Source organism: Lutjanus erythropterus, chromosome 2, assembly GCF_056507025.1.
Source record: "Lutjanus erythropterus isolate fLutEry1 chromosome 2, fLutEry1.hap2, whole genome shotgun sequence".
Classification (NCBI taxonomy): domain Eukaryota; kingdom Metazoa; phylum Chordata; class Actinopteri; order Lutjaniformes; family Lutjanidae; genus Lutjanus; species Lutjanus erythropterus.
The window spans coordinates 27,859,681-27,872,596 of NC_139318.1; the positions used below are offsets into that span (position 1 = coordinate 27,859,681).

General features: G+C 38.2%; 1 protein-coding gene across 1 annotated transcript; it reads right to left on the reverse strand.

Annotated features, from left to right (window-relative positions):
* Positions 1 to 283: 283 nt before the first annotated feature.
* On the reverse strand, positions 284 to 12,406 carry edem1 (ER degradation enhancer, mannosidase alpha-like 1). Its single transcript, XM_084735806.1, has 12 exons — positions 11,777 to 12,406; positions 9,421 to 9,493; positions 8,642 to 8,745; positions 7,640 to 7,811; positions 7,308 to 7,491; positions 6,180 to 6,354; positions 5,657 to 5,777; positions 4,525 to 4,695; positions 4,367 to 4,440; positions 4,185 to 4,281; positions 2,474 to 2,659; positions 284 to 2,344 (listed from the first exon to the last, which is right to left on the reverse strand). The coding sequence occupies exons 1-12, from the start codon at positions 12,250 to 12,252 to the stop codon at positions 2,255 to 2,257; spliced, it is 1,923 nt and encodes a 640-aa protein (XP_084591932.1). The 5' UTR covers positions 12,253 to 12,406; the 3' UTR covers positions 284 to 2,254.
* Positions 12,407 to 12,916: the final 510 nt, after the last annotated feature.

Consider the following 12,916-nt stretch of genomic DNA (forward strand, 5'->3'; position numbering starts at 1 on the left):
CTCCTCATAGATTATAAAACTGAAAAAAAAAAACCTCAATTGATAAAATTACAGTGTATTAAATTACCATCCACTAAAAAATTTACTCAGAATTGTTTATCTAATCCGAGGAGGGTTTAATACGATGACTGTACAGAGGAGTGCAACCTTGAAAAAAACTGTTGAAGCTTTTTGTAAACAACCAAGATGGCTGCCACTGATGTGGAGCTGTTTCTGTTCAGATACTTGGTCAGTATTAAATGAACTGGATGGTATATTTTTTTTAAAAGTAGGAAAAAACAACTGCACTTAAAGTGTTTGCTGTATGTTTAATTTACCTGTACACTATGTCATCCATTTCAATGCTCTGATTGGTTGTGGGTCTATGCAATTGCATCAAGAGTCATTCTGGTCAGCACTCACTGATGCCAAATCAAACATGAGACAAATTTGCATTTGCATTACCATTTGTCCAATGACTACAGACTGCCAGACTGGTATCAAGTGAATAGATAAGCTTATTTTCCAAAATGTCAACCTGTCCATTTAAAGACATGATAAGACTGTTCAGCCAATTTGAAAACTCAAAAAGTTTAAACACTTCAGAATATGAACAGCTGTCTCCCAAAGCCAAACAGATGCCAGTGTTGTGATGTAATCAAGCCATGCAGCCTGAAGTCCACTCAGGATGAACCAGGCCAGAAGAAAAAACTCAGACATCACAGTTAAGGACACATCATACACATTTTGCTTCTGCGTGGAACAACAATGAATATTCACAGTACAACTGTACCTCAGTTCAGTGCAGTTATTCTTTGACCTCAGACAACCAACTTGTAAGATTTGCAATATAAAAACGTAAAGTCTATCCTAAGACATTGTAGGCAATAACATTTCAAGAAAGTTTTATTTTATTATGAAAGCATTCATTGATTTTTGTTTTTCCTTTAAACCCTGAGTTATCACCACATGACGATTAATTAATAAGGTATGATGATGTGCAATTAAGAGAAGGAGAAACAGCAAATGACAACTTCCATCTATTCTTAACAAGAAAAAACTACGAAAGAGCATTAGGTCCAGGCCTAAGGGGAAAAAATGAGACAAACAAGATTTTGCATTTTGAGAAAAAAGATAAAATGTCAAGAATTAAGTAAAACTCAGAATTAGTTCCCAGAATAATTAAAAAAAAAAGAAAAAAATCAGAGGAGGAAGTTGTTTTTTTGAGAATAAAGTCAAAATGTCAAGAATTAAGTTGAAATACTATTTCAAGAATGAAGTCAAAATGGTACCTCAATATTATTCTAAAAATGCAAAAAACAAAAAACAAAAAAAAACAAAAAACAAACAGTGTTTGTTATGCCTGGCACCAATACTGAAAGTCTGACTTTATCATCAACATTTCGACTTTATTCTCAAAATGCATCTCATCTTTTTCCCTTATACTTGTCTCTAATACTCTTCCATAATAAAACTTTACAGAGGAATGATGGAAAACAAACTCGTTTCCACTCATTATCGTTAAAAAATACATTTTATGGCTTGTTTCGTCAGGTCTAAAAAAGGAGCTTTACATTGATGTCGTAATCAGTGTAAAACTGTACATACACATGGAATGACACCTATTGTGCAATATCAACAGTGGCCTCCAAAAATACTTGACAATGTTATGCACAACTAATTTGCACTGAACAGCATCCAAGAAAGACCAAGAAAAACTGAAGGCACTTTTAAAACAGCAAGAGTCCACCTGAACCTCGGTCATTATCTGTTAATGTGCAGCCCTTGTTTAAAAGCACTGATGTAGTCAAGTGAATCAACTGCAAAGAGGCACTGATCATCATGTTTAGAGAGGTGAGTGTTATTATAGGCTATGCATTTTACAGATGTGTGGCTAGATGGCACTGTTCCCATAAACGCAACATTACGATTCACAGCTCAGCTGTAGTTTCAAACACACAAACACACACATTCACACAAACTCATACGTGAACCAACGCCTCAACAGACATTTTTTTGCTCCATAAAGTAATTCTAAAATCACTTACACAATCTCCTCATTTTCCAGGAGAAAAGTTGTTCACCTTTTACTTAATACAGCGAGTGATTGAGCTGCTTTCTCAGGTTTGCTTTAATGTCAGTTTCCCATTTGGATCCTGAGCAGCAGAACAGACGGGATGGGGATGGATGACCAACAGTGGATCCCTTTTGATCTCACTGCTTCTGCACCTGAGGGTGTGTGTGCTGCTGAAGGCCTGTTCATGCATCCTCTTACTCAGAAAAGTCCAACCATGTGATCGATCTGCCTCATGTAGATGCTCTTTAAAGGCAGAGTGTACCGTCGCTCCTTTGGGATCCTGTTGCACTGCAGAATCAGAGAAAAAGGAAAGAGGAATGCATCATATTTTAAGGAAATGTTTGGGGGTTTTTTGAGAAATGTTCTGGTTACATTTGACACTGAAAATGGTGAGCAGTGAGGTGGGCTGGGCCTTACATTGCTGATGTTGCTCAGTGGAGGTCGGTTGTTCGGCTCTCTCTCTGTCTTCCCTCCATCATCACAAGGAAACAAGTCTTTCCACTGTTTCTCCCTGAAGCGCTTGTCTATAGGCACAACATGGCCCTCTGTGGTGAAGATGTACTTGTTATCAGATTTGTGAAGTGGGTTGTCCTCATCAAAAAGCTGCAAAACAAGATAGAAATTCTTGTTCATACAACAGTATGGAGAGAGTCGAGCCAAAAGTGGGAATGAATTTTATTCTGACAGTGGATGGGTGACACTAACAAAATCAAAAATGATCATATTTTTGATTAAATACCTTGTCAATAATATTGTGGTGTCATTTAAAGGGTATGTGATGATGTTAATAATGAATTTATTATTTCAGTAATTCATCAGAAAATTAAGCAAGCTCTTTTCCAGCGTGTCAAATGTTGGGATTGCCGGTTTTATCTGTTTTATATCACTGTGAGTTAAATATCTCTGGGTTTGCACCCGCTGGTTCAAACAAAACAAGCGATTTCAGTAGAGATGAAACATATGAAAATGTCATAATATGATTACAGTGGCCAAAATGATCTTGGTTATCATTATTTTGCAGCAATGATACTGAAATCATCTCCCCAAGTTTTAAAATCTTTCAGTGATTTGTAAAGGCATCATGACCTTTGATGTCGATGTTTTCACTGATGCATTTGATTCTGGACACTATTTACTGTTCATTTTTAAAGCACTGTAATCAAACAGTTTTAATGATTATTAAAATTTCAAGCGGTAATACTAATTGTGTGGAATTGAGCTCTGGGAAATTGAGATAGACATTTTTTGCAGTTTTTTCATTATCTAAGAAAATCTGAATTAATCTATTAAAAATACATAAAAATACTTTACAAATACTTTCTTTACAGCAATAATTTGAAATATAAGAATTTAATGAAAAGGCAGAGAGTTCAGATCTCAGCCTGTAATTTAATTACATATTTTTTCTCAGTAGCTGTAACAGATTATAATTGCATTTATTTTGTAATTTAACTGTAGTTTCCCAAACACTGCTAGCAGATAAGCCTTGTTTTTAGAATAGTTGTTGAAGACAACATCCAGCCCCGACTGGCCTGTGAGGAGGAGTGAGGTAGCAGTTGGTGTACGTTAAATAAAGGTGTTTCAACGTTTTTCAAAAACTATGAATCACTGAAGCAATGAGTGGTTCTTGCGCATAAGCAGACAAGCTAAAGCTCCACTGGTATGTTGCAATAGCTAGTATAAATATATATAAAAACTATATCTGGTATCACATTATGGCCTGATATCACATTGTCATATCAATATATAAAAAACTTCTGACATGCTCAGCCTGTAACTAACTAGGGCTCCGGATAACAATTATTTTTATTATCAATTAGTCTGCAGAATACTTTCAAAATTAATCAGTCTATAAAATGTCAAAAAATTGTGAACAATGCTCATCACAATTTTCCAGTCTAAAGTGATGTCTTCAAATCCTGTCCAACCAACAGTCCAAAACCCAAAGACTCTTCACTTACGATCATAAATGACAACGAAAAGCAGCAAATCCTCACGTTTAAGAATGTTTGTTTTCCTTGAAAAATGACTAAACAATTATTTGATATCAAAATCATTATTTGCCAATTAATTTTCTTTCTATCCACTAATTGATTAATCAACTAATCGTTGCAGCTCTATAACTTACCAGGTAAAGGTATTTGCATGTCTCACTGAGGAAGAAGCTCTCCATGCGATCTTCTTTGGATTTGTCCACGACATGGTGGAGAGTGGCGTACCCACATCTGGAAATGGCACAGTTAAGGTTAGAGAAGACTTATCAAAGCATCATACAACTCCCAGTTAAGGTAAATATTACATGATCCACACCTGACTTTGGCATTTTTCTCAAGGCTCTGAAGAATATCCATTCCAACGTGCAAATAGAAAGGATTTTTGGTCGCCTGCAGAGAAGTAAAGTGAGTGAAAATTAACAGTCAACAAACCACCAAAACTGATGCTGAGTTTCGACTTGTCAGAACTGTTACCTGGTACAGCAGATAGGTCGACTCCACCAGCTCTGGTCTTAAAGGGTAGAAGAGCACATCAGGAGCCTGCAGCTGCCAGTTGTATCTCTCTGGCAAAGCCCCGAAGCGCTTCCAGATGGCATAGTAGAAGGCATGCAGGCAAATAGCATTATCTACATCACCATTCAGCACCTGGTTCACAGAGAGGAAACACCTTCCTTTAGTTGAACACAGAGCGTCTATATATATCAGCGAGCTCAATGGAGACTTCTTAATGGTACAGTTTAATCAAATTTAATAAACATCGAATGTCAAAATACAGTTGTGCTCTTTTGCGTACCCAAAATATACATGTTGTCAGTTCAAAATTACAAGTAAGGAAAATGAGAATAACTGGTTGAGTTAAAGAACATTTGTCCAAATACATTTATTAGTGTAAAAATAATATATATATCCTTAATTATATTAATCATTATAACTGCCCTACAGCCAGAGTCTGAAATGATATACAGTACATCAAAGTAGAATGCCAATGTCCTTGCTTAAAGTCATTTAGACTCCTGTATTATTATTGTGATTCTCTGTTTTTATAGTTTATACTTTGATTTTAAATGAAAAGGTAGATTGGTGTAGATTGGACTGATGTTTGTCCACTTTTTATAGCTTTTTTTTGTCCACCAAATTGGTGGACTGGACATGCAATATCTCCTACACATTATTTAGTTAAGTATTTATCTTCTGAGTCGGGCATGTGCGAGGTACTGTGTGGCATGAAGCATCAGTTCAAGTTGACAGATGCAATGCCATGAATGAGACTTGCTTTTAAACACTGGAGATTAACAGTTAAACAGAAGCACTTGAGAAAGGGTTGAACCCACAGAAACTGTAGTGTCTGCAGGTTGGCTAACTCGCCAGCTTGCCCATGCCACCCAGACCGGTGACAAAGTTTACAAACACGACTAGCAAAAAAACTTAAGTCTTAAGTAAAGCTTTCAATAAATTCATATTTAAGAGTTTCATAAACAGAATGCAAAACTATATAATACTTTTTAAGGCTGCATTTGTAAATGTGATTCTAAGACATTTTAAGGAACCTTTGCCACCCTGCACACATTTGATCTCATCTGTTAGGGTTGAGAATGTAAAATCTAACCTGCAGCCCGGGAAAAAAGGCCTGAAGGGAATCAATCCAGGTGTTCATTATCTCCCCGCTGAACATGTTCACATTGACGTAGAGAGGCGGGTCACCCTCTCCTTCATTACATGACTCTCTCCTGGAAAAACACAGAGGCAGAGGAGGTTTCACAATACATCATACTACCCAGTCAATCAGATAGTGAAGGTTATGTCCCTTGCTACTATCTGTGGTTGCTGAGGAGGAAGAGATGCCTGATGCCCTATCAGATATCTCGCGACAGCCTCCAGTCTCAGAATTCAACTTTCCACATCCTTCAGTAAGACAAAGAATACTGGAAACCGTCAGCGGTTTCGTTTCCTCTTTTCTCTGCCAATGCCAGACACTCAGATGCTACGGTTTACATATGTACGCACATTTACATATGTGCGACAGTTTCACGTTTCAGGTGCAACCTCGCATGAAGCTCCCTAATGCTGCCAACACGCCCAGTTACTTTCATACAGGCTGCAGTATCACATTCTGTCAGTGTAGCACTCACCCCCTCCTCATGTGGTTCTGAATGCTCTCATAAGCAGCCTGGAACATTCTGTAGTCCTCTTTCTCACCAAAAAGGATGTAGGATTTGAGCAAATACTCATAGAAGGAGTCCATACCAGCTCCTAGACCACTCTGTTTGCCAACCCACTGGCCTGTTTGGATGTTAACTACATTTCCTAGAGAAGAACAGACAGAAGGTCACTTTAAATTCTGTGATAACTGTAGGCATTATACTAACATGCTATGGACTTGAAGGTATAGGTTGGATTATTTGAAGTTGGGTTGTATGTGGCACTTATCAATAGTCAGTGTATTAGGTACAGTAGATGCCATTGCAGAAGTACCCATGTAAGAAGCTAAGCAATGAATGGCTGTGGACAGGGTCAGCAGCAAAAACCACTTAAAACAGGTACAACTGAAAAAAAAATCAATAGTGGTTTAAGTGAACACTACATTGCCGTCAAACTGCCTTTTCATGATGGGAAACCGCATCACACAAACCAAATATTGGTCTACCAACCATACCAACCAAATCCAAGCAGCGAAATCAGTAACTTTACCTTGCAGAGCACAGGAGGTGCTGGTCTACCGCTTCCTCGATCTGTTAGATCGTTTGTGTCATTGCGTGACATAAGTCTTTTACCAGAATGGTTCAGATTCACCCCAGTCACACAATAACACAAACAAACTAATATATCAAGGCAAAGATAGACCAGCAACTCCTCCGTTCTGTGGGGTAAAATGATTGATTTTGCCTATGGACTTTGGTTGGTTTGGAGAGAACAATATCTGGCTTATAAAATGGCAGTTTCCTGTCAGAAAAAGCTGTCTGGTGGCAAAGTAAAGTGGTGAAAATATTCTAAATATAACATGCACTTAAACAGATACTGATCTTTTTTTAGGTGGAACCCTTTTAACTGGCTAAAATACCTTTTGTTTCTGACCCCATCCACAGCAGTACATTGCTAAGCTGGTACTCTTCTTCCTGCTTTGCCAAACTGCAAACGTGCCAGCCAGTATCTGCTGTAGGTAATACACTGACTATTGATAAGTACTTCCTACAACCCTGTAACCTGAACTATCATTTTAACCACACTAGGAAGAAACTTAAATTAAAAGCTGTATTTACCTAACAGACCGGTTTCGTTGCTCCTCAGGCTCCACAGAGCTCTGACAGCTCGTCTGGCAACCCACTCAAATGTGGAATCTCCAATCAAGCGGCTCAAAATCCCGAACTCCACCAGCAGGGACCCAGCTCCTGCGGTACACGTCTCATTGATACTATCAGGAGGTACTCCAGTCTTCAGGTTCACCTGCAGTTAAGATAAAAAGATTCTGAGTGACATTTCAAGTACAAAGTATAGTGTGCAAGTACTGCAAGTCAGGCATAAATCGATAAGAGAAATCACTGGTATGTTGTCAAATGTTCCTCTACTTTGTGGCCACATCAGTCTGACTCACCCTGGGGTAAGGAATGCCTGTGCTGGTATTCTCAAAGGCAGGCAGCAAGCGGACAGCCAAGTCATGAGCCAAGTGAAGCAACTCATTATCGTAACCTTCAAAGCCCACCTTGCCAAAAGGATGTTTTGGGTCTGTCAGCAGGATGTGAGAGGAGATAAGGCTTCCTAAGATCCTTCAGAGAAAAGAGAGATGTCAGGGCTCCACACAGAAACTGATGGGGAAAAGTACCATCAGATTATGTTTTTTTTCTGATATTAATATCCATATCAAGGTATCCATGTACCTATTGTAAATCATACATGAAATTGTTTGTCATTTCAGAAAAACTCAGTTAGTCCCATTAGATAATTAGGGCTACAGACATAATCAAGATCACAATAAAGATTCTGACTTTCACAATTTAAATGACAGAGTACCTACTTTACTTTTCAAACTAACTGAAATGAATTATTATTGCTTATTGAGTGTAGCAGACAAAAATATTTAATTTCCTTACTATAAGGGAGTATTCTATCACAGTGTAGTTGGTATATGTGTTCTGTGCATTAAATTGCTGATACCCTGGCTAATTACTCATTCATCTGATGAAGTAAAAATTTAAGTTATTTTCTTATTCAGGCTGTCATGGCAGATCCTGTCAGTAACCTGCCAAATGGAGGTTACTTTACTTAATCAAATCCTGTTGTGTACAATTCTTGGATATAGAAATGGACTTTTAGAAGGAAGCCATAATATTGAATATTGTTGAATATTAAGAAAGATGTAGTCATAAATTTTAAATGGTCTTACAAGATTTCTATCTTGAAACCTATCTGAAATAACTGTTTTGTAACTGATGGCCACTGAAATGTGTATCAAATATATGCAAAGGGAATACTGCTCATCTAAACCAAGCTGATGTACTTTTAACTTCAGATTTTAGCCTAATCAGGCACTGCATCTATAGCTAGCTGGTCAGTTAATTCTTGTGTATGACTCTGAAAATAGTAGCAACATTTGTACCTGATGTTTGCCTCAAAAACCTGCACAGTTGAATCCTTGTCGAAAGACACGGTATCTATAACCAGCTTGACTGCTCTCTGGAACTCTGTCACATTGCCGAGCACCTGCAGAGAAACACCACATTATATAACCACGGTATACTGTGTCAACAAGCTTCTTTAGTCTCATAACTACTGAGGGCTTCCAGGTGATTTACTCAAACTCTATTTTTATCGCTGTAGTTGGCAACTTGTGGAGGTGCTCAGGGCCATTATAACTTCATAAAATCTAGTGCAGTAAATAACTGTCTTATAAATTACTTTGGTGTCTTAATCTTTCTATTTCAGAATGTTGTTTAGGACTGTGGATCCTGGAGCTGAGCTCAGAGCCAAGGAGATACGTTGGGCTGTATATTTTAAGGTGACAAAGTCACATTTCTACCTGCAGGTGGTTTAAAAATTGTGTTCTACCTGACTCCATCACGTCAGGAAGCGTTGCCTGTGGTAGACAACATCCAGTTTAACACAGGAAATGCTAACCACTGTGCTAGTGTGCCACTTAATGTTGGCCAAAAGTGACGTAAAAACACTTTCTTCCTCGTGAGATGGATTGAGCTGCTTTCAAATCTCATGTTCAAAGTTAAGATATTGCCAAATACCAAAACTTATCAGTACGTAATAAATATCGTAATCAAGCCCGCACAAACTGTTTTGTATTTCCAACTTTGTCTCTGTAAGAGCCACGAGGTAGATAAACTCTGCAGTATATGTGGTAACATAAAGACGCTGAATATGACTTACCAGTAAGGTGTCTAAGGTGTCGATGAGCGTAAGGGAATAGTTCCCCAAGACATCGTTTATATTGATGTTTGACCTGAAATGAAAACAGTGAAACAGAGAAAGAAATTATTCACATATTTTAAGCTGAAGATAAAGCGTGTTTGTTCTCACTTATTACACAGTTATTATCCATACAGGCTAGAACTTCAACTAACACTTACTTTCATTATCAATTAATCTGCCAGTGATTTTCTCAATTATTTGTCCATGAAATCCAAGAGGACTTCTTTTGCGACTGTCAATGACTTAGAAAAAGAGCAAATCCTTAAAATTGAGAAGCAGGACCGTTTTACATTTTTGTTTGAAAAATGACTTCATTAATTAATGAATCACGAAGATAGTTCATTTCATCTGAAGACAAAACCAATTCTAAAAGCTCTGGATCTCTTATGTGACTGACAGGAATGTTGTTGGCTGGTTGGCAATCCCATCACATTAGATATACATTTAACTGAAACTGAATGTGCATTTAAAGAAGGTGTTGGATGTCATATGTGACTAGAGAGGCAGAGTTTTTGCCTTTAGAATACTTATAAAAAAGGGTACAGCATTTATCATCTTGTGTTATTTTTTTTCAATTCTTTAAGCACCACCAAGGAAATTCCAGTCACCTATATTGTGTTTAGCTGGGAGCAGAGATCACAAAGGCTGATATCTCAAAACCCTGGTATAAAAAGCATAAATACCTGCATGGCTGGGTGCCACTATGGCTGAGTAGAAAATATGTGTTTCTGTTATTTGGAATCAACTGGCCTTTAAAAATATATCACCTGCTTTTATGACATGTCAGAGCATGAAGTCTATCTCACATCTTAACCTCAGTTTTCTTTTATTTTCTGTCTATTACACACTTCATACAGTGATTGCATTGGTATAACTTTGTATGCAAACTAGACAAGAGTTGATCCTGAAAGTCTAGGATAACAGTATGGGGAGTGAAACTTTTGATTAGATGGTCTGTTGTAGTCAAATTCTAGTCTTTCAGTTTTAATGTTCAGCACAGGGGAATAGCAAGCACAGGTGTTTAGGCCATATGCCTACTTTTACTCACTGAAAACGGCATAGCTGAAACATCTCCAAAACCTGAAAGACTAGAATTACAAAAGAACTCTGATTGGGTTTGGGAACACTTCTTATGCTCAAAGGGCTTTCACTATGATAACATACACTCCTTCTTTCTTTTTGCCTTTCACTGGGTGTGATGTTTTAAAGGCTCAAGAAAGAATGACCAGTAAATTTTTTGATAAGTGCAGAATTAATCTGAAAAAAACTGGATAATCATTTTTTCATTGAGATCATTGTAAGTCATTTTAGACGTCATTTACTGATTTCAGGTTGTCAAATTTGAATATGTTTGTTTTCTTTCTTTGATAATACACTGTTTTTCTGTGTTCTTTTCTATGGCAGGTCATTCTTTCCTGCAGTTGTCAGATGATTAGCACTGCTCCAAGTACATCACACAAACCAAAAGTGACTAATTAACTGCAATATTAATGTCTAACAACTACAATATCAATTTTCCATTCAGACACAATATGCAATATCAGTATTTGAGGTGTAATATCATTTCAACTGTGCAATATCAGTATTTCTTATGTACAAATGTGTAAATTCTGTTTCATATTATATGCATCCTATTGATTTATTTCCTCTTGTTTATCATTTGTGGTTTGTTTACATATTCATTATCTATTGTTTTTTAATGGTGATCTTTAAAGGGATAATTCACCCAGAAATGAAAATTCAGTCATTATCCACTCATCCTCATGCCAACTGAAGGTCAGGTTCAGATTTTAAGTCATCAAAACATTGCTGGAGTTTCACAGGAAAACTGGGTTGCAGAAACAATTCACAAAAAATGTAAGTTAATGGTGATCAGTTTTCAAATGGAAAAATCAAGCATTTTAATGTTGTTGTTGTTTTTTGTTAATTTCTGTTAGGATTTTTTTAACGTAAAAAGTGGTCACCATCCACTAAAACTGACTGGGATGTTCTGCCATACTATTTCAATGGGCATGAAGATGAGTAGATAATGACTGAATTTTGATTTTGGGGTAAGTCATCCCTTTAATATGCCAGAACCCCCTGTAAGTCGATCAAGACCCTTTAAATGATGCTGGATCCCAGTCTGGGACCTACTGTAGTGCTGTTATCACTGATCAGCAGCGGGCAGTAGTGAGAGCAGAAGGATTACAGTCCGAGCTTATATGATTACAAACTAAATGCAAATGTCTCAGCCTGCAGAGGACAGTTAGGATGGAAATGAGTGTGTGTCCGACAGCAGGTGCCTGTCAGGACTGAGCCATGAGTGACTCACGGATTCAGCACGTCTGGTCCCCTCCCTTCACAGTCAATGGGATTCAGCTCGTCCTCTGGAAAGGCGTATTTCATGTAATTGTCATATCCAAAGTAGAACATTTCTTTGGCCATGTCCTTCATTTTGGCTTTCAGAGTGTCCGGGAAGGAGCTGTATCTGCGGACATACTCGTCCTTATTTCCGTCGAAGAAGCTCAGGTAGGATCTCTTGAGGGACTCCTCTCCCACCTTGGCACAGGTGCTGCTCGCCGTCTCTTCTCCATACCTCTGTCCGGGTATTCTTTGAGACCAGGAGTTTCCCCTCGGTTCGGTGCCTTTCTCCTCCCTAAATAACAAGTCTAATTTGTGCAAACTGAAGCTGAGAGGGAAGTTAAAGCCCCAGCTAACGCTCGGTCCCAGTCCGAAGGCTAGCCACAGCACACAGCTGACGGACAGTCTCAGTACCACCAGTCCAACTACTATTGACCGCCATTGCATCTTTGATCCGGGTCGATGTTAAAACGCATAATTTAAGTCCACTCACCTCCGAGGGGTGAACTACTGTGAAGTCCTGTTTGTCAGGCTAAGCTACAAGCACACAGAGTCTGTAGTGATTCCGCCTCACACTCTTCCTGTCAACAGACCCGCCCCTACAAGGTCCTCAGCTGCGATTGGCTCCTGCCCTGTGTCGTCATCGCGATGTGTGAACTAGATTCGCCCTGTGATTGGCCGCGGAGCTGTCAATCACCGGGGCGAGTTTCGTGGCATGTCTGACGTGTCTCATTTTAACTTCTGCGCCAATAGAAAACAGCCACAAGAGTGGAACGTTCAGGGGCACAACTGAAACATGATTTGATTAAACCAGATCCCAACAGATTCAAAGACACAAATGCTGCCGGATAAATGCAAATGAGAGGTGATCTAATAGATATTTAACCCTGAATAATTAGAAATATTTGCAACACTGTCTAATAAGACTTTAAGAGTTTAAGCACTTTCCACTAAACAATTCACTGAAGATGTATACCAGCTTTTAGCCATAAATAACAAAAATGAGTGGGTGTGAAAAATCAGTCTGATTGGACCATGTAACTTCACACCTTCCTCTTAAAATGGGCCACACCAGAGTCAATTTATTAACATCTTATTAAAAATCCATGTA